General features: G+C 44.4%; 1 protein-coding gene across 4 annotated transcripts in view; it reads right to left on the bottom strand.

Annotated features, from left to right (window-relative positions):
- Window positions 1–330: 330 nt before the first annotated feature.
- Window positions 331–15,979, bottom strand: part of EXOSC7 (exosome component 7) — a 35,523-nt gene continuing 19,874 nt past the window's right edge. The window contains exons 4-10 of one of the 4 annotated variants that reach the window (XR_749224.2): window positions 15,416–15,581; window positions 11,109–11,179; window positions 7,278–7,401; window positions 5,430–5,585; window positions 1,610–1,768; window positions 716–823; window positions 331–502 (exon numbers count right to left, since the gene is read on the bottom strand). Coding sequence is in view for 1 of the 4 variants with exons in the window: in XM_010374383.2 (XP_010372685.1) it covers window positions 1,664–1,768; window positions 5,430–5,585; window positions 7,278–7,401; window positions 11,109–11,179; window positions 15,416–15,581 (622 nt within the window). In the remaining 3 variants the exon portion in view is untranslated. Of the gene's footprint in view, window positions 824–1,525; window positions 1,769–5,429; window positions 5,586–7,277; window positions 7,402–11,108; window positions 11,180–15,415; window positions 15,582–15,979 lie in introns of those variants that run through there. The other 3 variants (XR_004058792.1, XR_004058793.1, XM_010374383.2) reach the window with 3 other exon arrangements.

Below are 15,979 nucleotides of genomic sequence, written 5' to 3'. Positions count from 1 at the left end.
TGCAACAATCAGATCTTTCCAATAAACACCTCTCCTTGAGAGCCCCTGCTCATATGGCATTTTTTTTCATTTGCAATATATGTATGTTACATGTAGGGATGGCCTTCACAGAAAGGTATGGGGTGGCTAGAGACAGATGCCACCATCTTTTTCTCTTCCTTCTTCATTTTTACTGGAAGCATTTAGCCAGCCATCCAAGTTGGGTAGCTGTTTGTCGTACCACTGGCATGCCAAAGCCTCATCTGTCTGAAGGGAAGTGAAGCAGAGTTGAGTTTGACATATATGACAATATCCGTTCTAATTTATGTATCTCAAAATGATCCACTGGAATCAACCATCAAAAGCAAAAGCTTCTAAACTTTATTCACACTTGAGTTGCATCTCTGCACCACCACTGCCAATGTTTTGTCATGTCATGGGCAGTCAACGAGGAGCAGGGGAGGAGAGACCAGGCTGATTTCTGCCTTGTTGGGAACATCGTCATGGTGTCTGTAGATAGTCACTGGAGAAACATAAAAGATAAAAACCCAGGCTGTGCTCTCAACAAGGTAGAAGCTTCCCCACTAAGCCCAAGTCTAGGCAGCTGCTTCCCTCCACAGGGATGGACCTGGCCTTGCTGGGAGGAACGCCCACACCAGGACCTCTGGAAGCAGTCCCAAGGGCTTCAGCTCACATTATGTTCTTTCCATTTGGTGGTAAATTCCTAACGCCTTACCCCATTTGTCTAACTGAATGCAGAAAGCAAATGCCACGGTTGAAATGCTCTCCTTCATGAATCAGCTCCTTCCCCAGGGCATTTTAAGATTTAGGAGTTTCAGTTCCCCTAGGAAAAAAAAAAAAAAAAGCTGCTCTACACATGAAGAGACTTAATTCTAACACACTGCACAGTGAAACTACAGGCTTATAGGAAGAGCCTTCTGGGCCAGCAAGCATAGTCTTCCTTTCTATGCCAACAGCATGAAGGCAGCTGAATTATCAAATGACAACATCTTGAAAGCATCCTCCTTAATGCTGACAAAACAAAATCTTAGGAAACACCAGGGAGTGGTTATAAAGCACAAAGCAATTTCAAAACAAGAGTGATAAGAAAGGATGGCTAAGAGCCAAAGCTATCACTAAGACCCTGAACTTAGGGAATTCCATTCAGATCTCTCGGAAGGCAGGAAGTCACAGCTGGACTTCCCCAGGATTTGGGACGACTCCCCAGCCAGGCAGACGCCCTGGGTCTGTACCTAGGGCAGAGTGCCTCCTCTTTTTTCCTCTCCCAGAACCACCCAAATACACAAGGTGAATGAACTTTTCTTTGTGATTCTTATTTTTAAAGTTCTTCGAGGGGAAAAAAATTCACAAAATACATATCATAAGCATTTCCTTTAAACCATTTTCTGCCAGGTCTTTACTCCAGCTTGTGGGTCTCCTTTGGTGGCAGAGCTCTGGGTTTGTCTGCCACTCACTAGATAAGGGCCAGACTCGGAGGGGTCACTGAATGGTGCCTTGACTTCAACTGAAGAACTCTAGACATACCAAACCAGACCAGAAAATAGCCTTTAATTTTACACGTACAAATGGTGATGTAAATTTGTAACAGCGAAGAAAACTATATACAAACCAGTTTAAAAGGAAAAGTAAAAAACAATCCACAGTTGAGCAGTTGATGTGCAAATCATCCCAGGAATCCAACTTTCTGTCTCTTGGGTCCCAGGCTTTCTTCCTTGTGCAAAACACTCTGCAAAGAGGCATGCAGCACTTTGCCCACACGCTTGCCAGTCTGTGGAGAAGGGACAGGAGAGAGCACACGCCCCGTTGTAAGGCACACACACTCTGACCAGAAAAGCTTCCCTTTCTGCCAGTTAGTCTTTCTGACATTGTACACATTCCATCTGCCTTAGAGGACTTTTATTTAATTAAAGCAAATTAAAACAAAAACAAACCACAAACCCCAACAACATAATACATTTTGGAAAAATCGTATCAAAAGTAAATAAATAAATAAATAAGTGACTAAAGACACCAGCCCCCACCAGGCAGCAAACAGGGAGCAGCAAAGCCTGCCCTGGCCATTAGTTCATGCTTCACAGTCCTGCTGCCACTGCAACAAGAAACAAAGTTGTCAACCAAATCTGAGCTTGGGTACAGCCAGGTTGACACTGTACTACAGTGAGAAGGAATAGGGAGGCCACAGGAAATCCAGAGTGTGTCTGGAGAAGAAACCTATGATGCCAAGGACATTTGAGTAAGCAGCTTCTCATTCACCTCCTACACAGCCTCTAAGCAGAGCTGCTCAGGTAGGACCAAAGTCGGTACCTGGATGGGATCTTTGGTGTTACTGCCATGCTGAGATGCTAAAGGCAGTGAAATGTTGGAATCAAAACACATCAAGAGGGACAACCCACAAAATAATCAGTCCCTACACAGCAGACACGAGAGGTCCTAAAAAAAAAAAAGCAAAACTCAGTATGACTGGGAGTGGTGACTCATGCTTGTAATCCCAACACTTTTGGAGGCCAAGGCAAGAGGATTTTGCTTGAGCCCAGGAGATCAAGACCAGCCTGGGCAACAGAGTGAAACCTCATCTCTACAAAAAACAAAAAAATTAGCTGGGCATGGTGGCATGCGCCTGTAGTCCCAGTTACTCAGGGGGCTGAGATGGGAGGATTGCTTGAGCCCGGGAGGTCAGGGCTGCAGTGAGCTGTGACTGTGCCACTGTACTTCAGCCTAGATAACAGAGCAAGACCCTGTCTCAACAACAACAATCCCAATATAAAAAAATATTTTTTTCTTTATGAAACTGTTATTTTATCTGTCTCTGGGTCCAAGAATCATTTTAAGAATACGAAGAACCAACCACAAATCTCTACCTTATCAAGTCTTTCACATTCTCATAGCAGTTTGGATTCAACTCTGCCACTGGTTCCATTCTCAACAACGTTGAGATAAAGACATCCATGCCTAAATCCCCGCCTCAATCTTTTCAGTTACAGGTGTATTCTCCCCAGAGTAATGACCTGTGTATCTTCTCCCCCAGCCCCAACTGTAACATGGGATGAGATCCCAAGTATGACTAAAACGCTTATGAAAAGATGATTTCAATCTAAAAGGCTGGGAAGTGATCACCTCTATGAAATGCAAAGTCAGGGTTAAAGGTCAAAAAGGCCTTTGGGGGCCAGACACGGTGGCTCAAGCCTGTAATCCCAACACTTTGGGAGACTGAGGCAGGCAGATCACGAGGTCAGGAATTCAAGACCAGCTTGGCAAACATAGTGAAACCCCGTCTCTACTAAAAATACAAAAAAAAATTAACTGGGAGTGGTGGCAGGCACCTGTAATCCCAGCTACTCGGGAGGCTGAGGCAGAATCACTTGAACCAGGGAGGCAGAGGTTGCAGTGAGCTGAGATCGCACCACTGCGCTCCAGCCTGGACGACAGTGTGAGACTTCGTCTCAAAAAAAAAAAGGGGGGGGGGGCTTTTGGAAAGATTTTCCCTTAACATTAGAAAAAGAAAAAAAAGTCTGAGTCTGTCAAATAGGGGTACTGATTATTCATATACATGAGGGTGGAGAGGGAGGACAAGAAGAGATGAGATGGACAGGATGCCAGGACTTGAGAGGGACTTGATGCCTCTGAATCCAGATACAAGAAAGCAGCTGCAGAGGTTGGGGGTGGCAGCCTGCACAACCACTGGCAAGGCTCTCAGCTCCACCACTGAGTCATTTCCAGATTGCTGCATCCCTGTGTGAGATAAACAGTAAGATAGGGCCACAGAGCTACAGTCCCCTGTCCAGAGTTAGCAGACCTCATCCCCCAAACCTGAGGGGAGGACAAAGCTCAGCTCACTGAACAGAGCTCCAGTTCTGCCATCCAGGACAGCCAGGGCAGATCTGGTTTATAAGGCTGACATTGCACAGGGGCTGGGAACAGTGGCTCTGGACGCACAGTCTGTGTTTAAATCCTAGCTCCAGTATTTATGAGCAGGGAGGCCTGTAGGCAAGCTGCTTATCCTCTGTGTGCCTCAGTTTCCTCATCTGTAAAAATAAGGACAATAGTTACCTCACAGGTTGTTGAGGACTAAATCATGTATTTAAAGCAGTGAAAACAGTATCTGGCACATAGTACGCACACAATAAACTTTAGCTATTTGTTTACTGTGCTTGTTGTTATTTAGAGAAATTCTCATAAACCCTCCTGGGAGGAGAAAGAGTACCTTCTAAAACAAGGTTTGACAGTCCCTTGTCTAGAGGCCTTTGGTAGACTTTATGCAGCATTAAGTCTGGAGAAATCTGAACTCAGGGTGCTTCACGGAGCACAGAGAATAAGAGCCGCTATTAGCTGAGAACTGATGATGTCATCAGACACTGTGACACGTGCTTCACCTCTACACCTCACATCACCCTAATAACCACCTCAGCAGTGTCTGAGGCAGATATTACTATTATCAGTCCCACTTTGCAGATGAGGGGGACTATGGCCCAGAGCCAGGTTTGCAGCCAGGGCAGTACACCCTCATAGCCCATGGTTGGGAACTCCATGCTATATACAGTGCTCATTTTGGTCTTTTAAATTTTAAAGATGATGAAGAAAATAGATGTCATGTTCTTGGATTCTTCGGTAAGAAGTCATTGTTTCTAAACACAAAGGAAGAGTGCTTGCTATTAAGCAATGATCTCTGGGCATGTGTGGTGATACAGAGGTTACAAGAAAGTATGAATAATCAGATCCGGCTAACTCTGTTCCTGGAAGTTCAGTCAGTCAATCAGTCAGAAAGGTGAGGTGGATGTAGGGGAAGGAAGGTCTGGGAAACAGGTGAGCAGGACCCTGTCCCTTCCTGCGGGGCTTCCAGGCCAGTGAGGTGACAGACATGTGGGGCAAACAGTACAGAAAACTGTGGAAGTGCCCTGATGGCTCTGCCAGTGATGGGGGCAACCCACCCCCACTCCAGCGGGTCGGATTTCTCACCATCCCTGCTTGTCTCCATTTACACACTTCTAGAGCAGTAATGAATTTGGCAGACAGCCACACTTCAGCCCCTGCTTCCATCTTTACTCGCCCACTTCAAGGGACAGGAAGCAGTGAGCCAAGAATTCTATTCCCTCATCAAGTCACAAAAGGCCTGCGATTTTGGAGTTACGAGTCACTCTTTACATTATCAAAGTCCAACAGTCTTATTTAGACACATAGAAATGAGATGGGGGGACTTACTGAGGATAAGAAATGGTTACTGGTAGGCTCCTTACCTCCCAGTCCAGAGTATCCACCCCCACAACCCCCTTGATTAGGTCAGCAGACCCCTGGCTCAAACCAGCTGTTCTCCAACCTCCAGGTTTGGGGTCAAGGCTGTGAATGGGGAGAATCCCCATGGTGTGACCAAGGGAGCAGGAAGCAGCAGGCACCCAAGCCAGGTCCCCGCACCTTCCTCAGAACCAGGGCCTCACCTCCATCATCTCGAAGATGCTCTCTGGGTCCAGGCTGCCCTTCCCCACTTTCCTCATGCACGTCACAACTCCCTTGCTAGTCACCGACACCAGCAAGCTGGCCAGGGAGCAGGCCTCCTCCTGAAGAGTAGCATCCACCACATGCCGATAGCCAATCTGCAAAGGCAGGGCACACAGCACACAGTGGGTCACGCAGGCCTCAGAGCCCCACCCTTCATGGCCTCGTGGTGGGTATCTCTACACCAGGGAAAGTACCCGCACTGGTCGTTTCAGGTCTTATTTTAGATTGTGCTCATGAGGAAAATAGTTCAAGGAATGTTCAACAATTCTCACAGGCCACTGTGTGGGTGGTACAATAAAAACATGACACGGAAAAACAGGGCAAGGGGGTTTAAAACTAGAATTCAGACACCATCCAAGGCAAAGGCCACCAGGGCTTTCCAACAGAGGGGCACAAGGGAGAAATTAATACACAAAGCCACATGGACGTTTCACTGATGGCAAGGGAAATCAAGAGGGTCCATGCTAAGGGACACACTCAAGAACAAGCCAAGGCTGGGCGCAGTGGCTCATGCCTCCCAGCACTTTGGGAAGCTGAGGAAGACGGATTGCTTGAGCTCAGGAGTTTGAGACCAGCGTGGGTAACATGGGCAAGACCCCATCTCCACCGAAAATACAAAAAATAGCCAGATGTGGTGGTGTGAGCCTGTGCTACCAGCTACTTGGGAGGCTGAGGTGGGAGGGTTGCTTGAGCTTGAGCCTGGGCGGGTGGGGGAGTTGCAGCAGAAGTTGCAGTGAGCCTAGATTGTGCTACTGCACTCCAGCCTGGACGACAGAGCAAGATCCTGTTTCAAAACAAATAAACAAGAAAGAACAAGACAGCTAGGTGCGGTGGCTCATGCCTGTAATCCCGGCACTTTGGGAGGCTGAGGTGGGTGGATCACCCAAGGTCAGGAGTTTGACACTAGCCTGGTCAACATGGTGAAACACCGTCTCTACTAAAAATACAAAAATTAGCTGGGCATGATGGTGCGTGCCTGTAATCCCGGCACTTGGGAGACTGAGGCAGGAGAATTGCTTGAACCTGAGAGGCGGAAGTTGCAGTGAACCGAGATCACACCATCGCACTCCAGCCTGGGTGTTGCAGCAAAACTGTCTCAAAAAAAGAAAAAAAGAAAGAAGCCAAGACCCAACATCCTGCTGTCTGAACACTTCACCACATTCTGTTTATGAAGTGATTTTGGTGGAATTAAACCTGACCTGTTTAGCTTTATTTTGAGATAATGAATCCTGAGTGCAATTAGCTACAATCCCAGCCAATAGCCAATACAGGCCTCTTTGCACAGCCTGGAGCAGCATTAGTTATATGTCACATCAGCCTGATGTTCAGCTCCACTGCCCTCTGTTCAGCTTCACAGCCCTCTATGTGAAAACCACTCCTGATACCCAAGACCTGCTCCAACCTCCCATTTCATAGGGGGGACAGTGTTCACCACCCTGCCACTACTCAACCACCCTAGACCCCACAGAGTTGAGGGAATTAAAGGACATAGTGCTTTAGTGAAGTGCATGGTATGCGGGAGGAGCTTAACAAACTCTGGCTACTATTACTACAAACACACTCATGGCTCCCAGGATCATGTTGTATCTTCCAATTAAAAAGAAAAGAAAGAGCTACTCATGGTAGTGGTTTCTAGTATAACCAAATTATTGGATTTGGGTAAAAGCTACTTCTATATGGTATGTGATATTACAACTTCTTAACCTATTAAGTAACCTCAGCAGGTTGGGATTGGAGGAGACCCATACCCACAGGGAAGACAAAAAACATAAAACACAAGCTTATACCTTGCACAGAGTGACAATGCAGGGGACATTCTCCACACTTAGTCGTATGCAGTCATAAGGGTCGTCAGACAATTCAATGTCCTTCGACCCCTCTTCATCCTCCAGAACTCGAACCCTTGGTATGCTGGAAGCAGAAGCACAATTAAAATTCCCACCTACTGGGAGGAGGAAAAATAACTTCTTTTTAAGATTGAGAATAGGAGTTGGAATCCCTGTGTCTCACAAGAGAAAGATACACTATGCTTATTCTTTATCATCCTCATCCTTGTCATCCCTGTCAAAAGCACACAGGAGGCACCACAGTGCAATGAGGAAAGGCATCTTTTAGAAAATGATGCTGGGTCAATCAGATATCCCAATGGAAAAAAATAATCTCAATCCCTACCTCACACCACACACACACAAAGCCATATGAAATAGACTATAGATATAAAAATGAAAGACAATAAAACTTTTAGAAAAAAACATCTACATGACCTTGGAGTAGACAACTATTTCCTGAACAGCACTGAGAAAGGGAAAAAAGTTATATATTCAATTATATATGTGTATATATATTATATATATTTACATAATATATATCATTTATATTATATATCATGAACTTCTTTATATCAGAAGACATCATTTAAAAACTAAAAATATAATCTGGATGGAGAAAATACTATCTGACAGATTACATAAAGAATTCCTATTAAAAAAGACAGCCCAATAGAAAAATGGGCAAAAGACTCAAATGTATTTGGATGTCTTCATAAAAGAGGCTGTCCAAGTAGCCAATAAACCAAGAAAAGGTGCTCAATTTAAATATCTATTAAAAATGCAAATTAAAACTACACTGTGATACCAAGGCACACTCACCAAAATAACTATTAAAAAAAAAAAAAAAGGCTGGGCACAGTGGCTCATGCCTGTGCCCTTTGAGAGGCCAAGTTGGGAGTACTTTGAGAGGCCAAGTCGGGAGAATCACCTGAGGTCAGGAGTTCAAGACCAGCCTGGCCAAGATGGCGAAACCCCATCTCTACTAAAAATACAAAAATTAGCTGGGTATGGAGGCACACACCTGTAATCCCAGCTACTTGGGAGGCTGAGGTAAGAGACTCGCTTGAACCTGGGAGGGGGAGACTGCAGTGAGCTGAGATCACGCCACTGCAGTCCAGCCTGGGAGACAGAGTGAGACACCATCTCAAAAAAAAAAAAAAAAAAAAGTAAGGGTTAACAAAGACGTGAAACAACCCAGAACTCTTATATACACTGCTGGTAGAAGTGTTAACTGGTAAAACACTATGTGAAACTGGCAGCATCTACAGTAACTAAAGATAGCCATACCCTATAACCCAGAACACTCATCCCTAACAGAAATAGAGAAATATGTGCACCAAAGACATGCACAAAAATGTTCATGATGCCCATCCCTATTTGTAATAGCCTCAAACTGGAAACGAACCAGATGGCCATCAACAGTAGACTGATAAACAACAGTAGATTGGACAGTAGACTGGATAAACAGCAGACTGGACAAAGTCACACAGTGGAACACCATACAGCAAAAAGCAAGCTATGACTAAGGCAGTGACACAGATCTCTCAAAGCACAATGCTCAGTGAATGAGGCAGACACAAAACAAAACATAGTATATGATACCATTTATATCAAGTACAAAAGTAATCTACTCTTTTAAGATGCTGGTTATCATCAGTGAGTGTAATTGCACAGGGGTACAGAAGGTGTAGGATGCTTCTGGGGTGCTGGCAACATTCTGTTTCTTTAGCTGGGTACTGAAAAACACATTTAACCTATAAAGTCAATTCACTCCAGGCTAGGGTGGAGGAGCCAGGAAGGAAGAGGTGGTCCATCCAGCTCCTGCAATGGAAACAGCATTGGTACTTTTCCCAGTTCCTCTAACACAAGCCCCCCATGATTGAGCCAGGCTGGCCATCCATACACAAGGCAGCATCTATATCATATCAGGGGAGCTTCAGCCAGATAATGTCCACAAGGGCCAAGGAGTTCTGTAAGGGTCTTCCCCAGTTGGAGCCTTCCCATCAGGGGAAGTTCTTAAATACTAAGTAATATCCTATTTGAACAAGTCGGTCAACCATTTACACACACACACACACACACACACACACACAGTATCTCCCAATTTCCCAACCCTTTGGCTACAACATGACTAGGCAGAAGGGCTAAAGAATACCCTCAGGTGGCCTTTACCCTTCTAAAGGACCCTGAATATGCCAACAGTCTCTCCACATACCAGGGGGACTCGATGCCTTAGAGTCCCCATTCCTTGCTGCCTGCAGGGCTGTTCTTGGTCTGAGGATGAGACTATGGCTGTGCCCATGACAGGTGTCCTCCCCCAGCTGAGCAGCTGGGTTAACCTTTCTGGTATACAGTTTGCCCAGTACCTCCCTCACAGCTAAACAGCCTTGTGTGATTCCCAATCTCTCTTTTTGCCTGGGTGCCTATAGTAACCAGCTGGCAGATGGGGAGTCATTTCTGAGGCTCGAGATACATCAGATGACAACTTCCTTTCCTTTCCCCAACAGGGCCTGAGCACCAGCCACTGTTGTGGGATCTGGCACGCAAGCTCCCACAGTGGCCAAGAGTGCCAGGCTCACATTTCAAATAGTCTCAACAAGGAGGCTAGTGGCACAACTAGGGGTGGGGGACTCTACAGCTTTCATTTTCAACAAATACTCCAGCCTGCAATTTTTGTCTACTCTAAATTACACAGGGAGTCTAAACTCATCATAGAAAAGCTCTAAAAAACAGACAAATGTTAAGTTGGCCAAAATATGAGCACTGAAAAATAATTACAATGACCACTTGGGGAAACATATTTATTTCCAGACATATTAAATATAAGAACTACCAAAGTAAAATAGAACAAACAAACAAAAACCAGGATGAGGGGATGGCATTTAGTAAGTGATTTTCCATATTAACATGCCTTTAAATAGGCTGCTGTGTGGACTTCAATCCCCTACACTGTGAAACTCAGGTTGTTTCCAGTTTCTTCCCATGATAAAGCAGCTGTGACGAACATCCTAGAATAAACATCTTTGCTCATTTATTCAATCATATCCTTAGGTTATATCCCTAGAAGTTTCTAATCCTCATTTTTTAATAGGATCCTGTTACCTTAACGTAGGCTCTCTCATAGGATGAACGCCCTATCCCATGTATTTACTCATAAATGCTGCAAATTTTCCTCAAAGTACTTGCAGCATAGAAGGGGGAACAGTTAATAATCAGTCAGGATAAATGTCAACTCCAAAAAAGCGTAGCAACTTGTCCCTTCTACACAACCTGTTTGGAAAGATGAACCACGTGGAATAGCCATTTCCTCTTCTTAAGCCAAAGGGAAGGCTGTTACCCTGCTTTTAGAACATATATGTGCACAATCAAGCAATATGCAAGCACTTACTATGTTTCAGGCACTGTTCATTGTGCTAGGAATATAGGCAAGCACAAAACAGGAAAATCCTTGCCCCCATAGAGTTCACCCAGTAATAGTATTTGGATAGTGGGCCTGTAGGTGGTGTCTACTCTTTTTGGCTTCTCTGTAGTTTTCTAATATTTTTCTAAATGGTAGGTGTCTATAAAAATAACAATACAAAAAATAAATACAGGATATACGTATATAGGTAGTTTTCAGTTACGAAATCTATCTTTTCTGGAGTTTAACATTAGATGTCACCATTTTCAATGTTAAAAACTGCTGTTATCGTCACATATGAGCTACAATAGAAATTTCCTCAGTGTTCCATTACAAGTGTCTGCCCTGGTTCTCCACAGGTTTGCAGAGCTATTTCCAGGAAGACTTACCTTGTATTGAAGAGAGCAGCCTTTACAGCAATGGAAATGGCATCAAACAAATTCCCACCACATTCCAGCAGCTAAGGGAGACAGGAATTGAAAAAGGAAAAAAAACGAGCATCATTTATTACTTTAAGTATTGCCCCAGTTAAAGGACACTGCTTTTTTTTTTTTTTCCGAGACAGAGTCTCGCTCTGTCACCCAGGCTGGAGTACAGTGGTGCAATCTTGGCTAACTGCAACCTCTGCCTCCCAGGTTCAAGCAATTCTCCTGCCTCAGCCTCCCGAATAGCTGGGATTACAGGTGTGTGCCACCACTCCCAGTTAATTTTTGTATTTTTAGGGTTTCACCATGTTGGCCAGGCTGGTCTTGAACTCCTGACCTCAAGTGATCTGCCTGCCTCAGCCTCCCAAAGTGCTGGGGTGTAGGTATGAGCCACCACACCCGGCCAGGACACTGATTTTTGTTTTCTTTCCCAAATCTATTCTGTGGTCAAGGACACTGATTTCTAAGAAATGCTGACTGTGTGTTTGTAAAATAAAGATAACATGTGGCTGCTCTCCTGGCTAGCCATGCAATGACTGCAACTCACTGACACAGTCCTTCACCCTAATTACAAGCACTGCCTTGTAATGGCTGTGCTTATGTGGCCCATGCACACAAGGTCATAGTTGAGCAGGGCTGTGGTACCAACACTCAGAGGCCATGGCTTGTGGTGGGCTCCTCTCATAGGCATTTCAGGCAGTTGGGGCTGCCCTGAAGGTGGCACTGATCACCTTTATTTTGCTCCAGATAGCTCTCAATTGTACTCCAAGTGTCACTCCAATATTTGCTAACGCATGCCTGGCCTCCAAACAAGGAGAAAACAGTGACTACTGATGTTGCAGCTGCTACTAGGTTCACATTCACTACTGTAATTACCTCTCGTACGTAATGATCAATGTATACCTGATGCTCAGACATGAAATACTACGTTTTACATTACTTATAATGAAGACTAAGGTCTCTCAGACAAGCTTCCACCCATGAGCGAAAGTGTTGAGTGCACTTATGTGTGCTCATCTAGCAGGGAAAATTAGAGCACATTTAACTGGAAGGTGGCATATCCTTCTGTCCTTATTTTAGAGAGGCCTTGGCCTGAGGTTATGGAATAAAGCCGACTGCTGCCCCAAATAAGAAAGGTGAGAAGTCACACATAGAAAGAAAAGTCATGTATTTCTGTTTTTGTTTAGAGTCTATCTCCTCTTCAGTTGAACTGTGAACTCCTAAAGGCTGGGACTCTGTAGTTTTGTTCATCCTTTTATCCCCAGAGCCCAACAGAAGGGCTGTTATGAAGAATGTTGGTGATTATTTGTGAGAGAACCCATCAAAAGACAGCCTCGTGACCAATCACCCCACCAAAGGTCAGCTGTGTGTTGTTAGTGCAACAAAGTTCTAACAGTTACCCCTCTTGGAGTAAAAACTGATGCCATCAGAGAACTACAAAGAGCAAAGCAAAGTGAAATTTCCGTGAAGTTAAATTTTCACTCTCATAAAATAACCAAACTCGGGAAAAAAACAATACTGGAAACAGGTGGGTTATCTGACTGTAACAGGTTTGAAGTAAATAAGTATAAAAACATGGCAGGGTCCCCAGCAAGTATCTGTTTGAACATGGGCTCTGTCTGAGGACTACCCAGACCAGTTGGCAAAAAGAAAATAGGAGATTTATTTTCCACTATCTTGCTTCAAGGATTGCTTCACAGATTTCCACCACCTCGCTTCAAACATGGACTCAATCTACTCAGTATATCACCCGTCCACTGATGAAATTATGTGAATGCCAAAAATGGATCAGCCTCATTAACAATATCATTTTCAAAAATGCTTTTCTAATTCATTAAAAACTTTTCTGAAGATGACAACTTTTTTTTTTTTTTTTTAAAGATGGAGTCTCACTCTGTTGCCCAGGATGGAGCGCAGTGGCACCATCTTGGCTCACTGCAACCTCCGCCTCCCAGGTTCAAGCAATTCTCTTGCCTCAGTCTCCCCAGTAGCTGGGACTACAGGTGTGTGCCACCATGCCCAGCTAATTTTTGTATTTTTAGTAGAGACAGGGTTTCACCCTGTTGTCCAGGCTGGTCTCGAACTCCTGACCTCAGGTGATCCATCTGCCTTGGCATCCCAAAGTGCTGGGAATACAGGCGTAAGCCACTGCACCTGGTCAGAAAATGACAACATTTTCAAAGTTCATGTCTTCTTCCAAAATAAGCAAAACCCTTTAAAAAATATTTCAGAAGAAATCCAAATGCCAGAAGTCTTAAAAATAAAGGTCTACAGAAGACAGGGACACAGTGCACATTCCCCTGGATACTCCTGTGCACCATGTATCCCCTGCTCACTGAAAAGGGCCCCTTCTGAGCTGAGATAATGTCCCAATATTCACCAGTTTTGTAAAAGCCTTCCCTAATAGAATAGGCTTTTGTTGCTTTGACTTTAACTGACTGAATCAAAAGCACATCAGTCCTCATCACTGGGCCATCCTACAAAACTACAAGTGTGCATGAATACTGAGGATGAACACAGAAGGATTACAAAAGGACAAATGCAGTGCGCCACAACACTTGTGTCTTAACTTTCTCTAGTGGAGAAGGGGAGGGGACATAATGTTCTTCAGACACAGGACGGAACCTGAGAGTTCATGCCATGGAGCTGCACCTCCCTGGGCAACTATGAAGCCTGCCTCTACCATCCTCAGTAAGGACTACAGGCTGCCAGTCCCCACCTCCTCAAAACCAAGACCTGAAAAATTGCCTGCTTAGTAGGAATCACACTACAAGGTGCATCACACTTATGAGAGACAGAAAAAGCAACTAGATTTGTAATTTCATTATTTTTACCTATTAGTGGTAGCACTGCAACAGTAACCTGCTAGATAATGGTTACCACTGCTACCTTTTGACTATGCTCCATCCAGTATCAAATTAATTAAAAAATATCTAGAAAGCTCCACCCTGTTTCAGTACAGCCAAGATGCAGAGCCAGGCTGTTTCTTTTCATGAAGTTCACTGTCAGTTCACAGATCTCTTTTATCTGCACATTCATTAAGGAATCTATTTGGCCAATAGCTTAGCTTTGTGTCCTTAATCTGAAGTGGAAGATACAGTTGCTAATCTCAAGGTTCATGAAATTTAACAATAAGGAGTAAAACAGACCCAACAAGATCCTGTATATAAAAAAGCAACCAACTGCTACAGGATTACACAAAAGCAAAATTAAGGCCAGGCACGGTGGCTCACACCTGTAATCCCAGCACTTTGGGAGGCTGAGGCAGGTGGATCACTTGAGGTCAGGAGTTCCAGGCAAGCCTGGCCAACACGATGAAACCCCATCTCTACTAATAATACAAAAATGAGCCAGGCGTGGTGACATGTGCCTGTAGTCCCAGCTACTCAGGAGGCTGAGACATGAGAATCGATGGAACCTGGGAAGCAGAGGTTGCAGTGAGCTGAGATCACGCCACTGCACTCCAGCCTGGGTGACAGAGCGAGACTCCATCTCAAAAACACCCAAAATTAATTAGAGCTACACAGAGAAGTTACTGTCGAGTGCCAAAACATGGGTAGAGGAGTATTTGGGAGGCAAAGTACAAGGGAGGAAATGGAGGGCTGGACTCAAAAGACTCCCAGGGGAGTAGACTCTGTGTGGGAGGAGGCAGGGCCTCTGGGGCCTGACCAAGGAAACTAGGGGCAGGCAGGCTCTGAGGTGTTTAAAAGAAATGATGGCACAGTAAAGTCACACCAGGTGTTCACATCATACAGACCTGGCTTTAAGACTCAACAGCATTACTCACAAGCTGAGACCTCTTGGACTAGTTACTTAACCTCTCTCTGTTTCCTCACTTATAAATGGGAAATATAACAGTGTCCATTTGCAACAGGTTTATAAGGTTTAAATGAAAATGCATGTAAAGAGCTTATCATCCTTTCACACAGAATGTACCATCTATTTAAATTCTGCCCATTAACTCTGTCTGGCACCATCCAGAGACCATCTCTTGTTTTATTCTTCCCAGACAACTTTTATGGGCAATTTTAGGTGCTACCATGATATGACTATAATTTTATTATAGAATGGCACTATATATATGCTGCTTACATCTATGTTGTATTTAATTTTTTTAGAAATTATTATGGGAGACCATCTTTTCCCAACAAATCTCACCCTGTAAGTTGAAAGCATCCACCTGAAGAGGAAAAAGGCACTGGAAGGAAAGTAGGCCAATCAGTCTTTTCAAAAAAGGTAGAATGTGGCCAGTACAGCAGGGTGATACTCACTAGCACATCCACATAGAGAACCCAGCAGTGCTCCCGAGGACTAATGCAGAGGGTTTTCAAGTCGACACTGCTTTTATTGTTAAATATCCGATAGAGGGTGTTAGCGATCTCGGTGCCAAGGTCATCACCTCCTCTACCTTCAAATTCAGGGGTAGCATTGGCTGAACTATACAAAACAGAAACAAAAAACTGGGTGAGTCTTTCCAAGTGCAAAAAGCAAGGAGACAAGGCTTTATTCCAGTTTCCCTGCAGAATGCTGCAAGAGCCAGCTGCTCAACAGAAAGTCACTGGGATGAGGAAAGGATGGCATCTGCCACTTTTCCTGACTCCAGACACATGTAATGAACCAGACCAGCACTGTGACCTGGATTTGTCAGCGTGTGTTATGAGATTTCCCAATAGCTTCTAACAGAAGCCATCTTTAGTCAAAGAGAAACAGGAGAGAGATGGTAATGTGAACCTCAGCCGATAATAATTAACTCTCTTATCTTCAGAGTATAATAAATACTCTTGTCTGGCAGGCCCAGGAAGCTGAGAGGCCTAGGGAATGAAGCAGTCTGGGTT

The sequence above is a fragment of the Rhinopithecus roxellana genome, chromosome 1 (assembly GCF_007565055.1).
Source record: "Rhinopithecus roxellana isolate Shanxi Qingling chromosome 1, ASM756505v1, whole genome shotgun sequence".
NCBI lineage: Eukaryota > Metazoa > Chordata > Mammalia > Primates > Cercopithecidae > Rhinopithecus > Rhinopithecus roxellana.
Note: the sequence above shows the minus strand (reverse complement) of the source record. Positions and strands in the feature narration are given on the sequence as shown.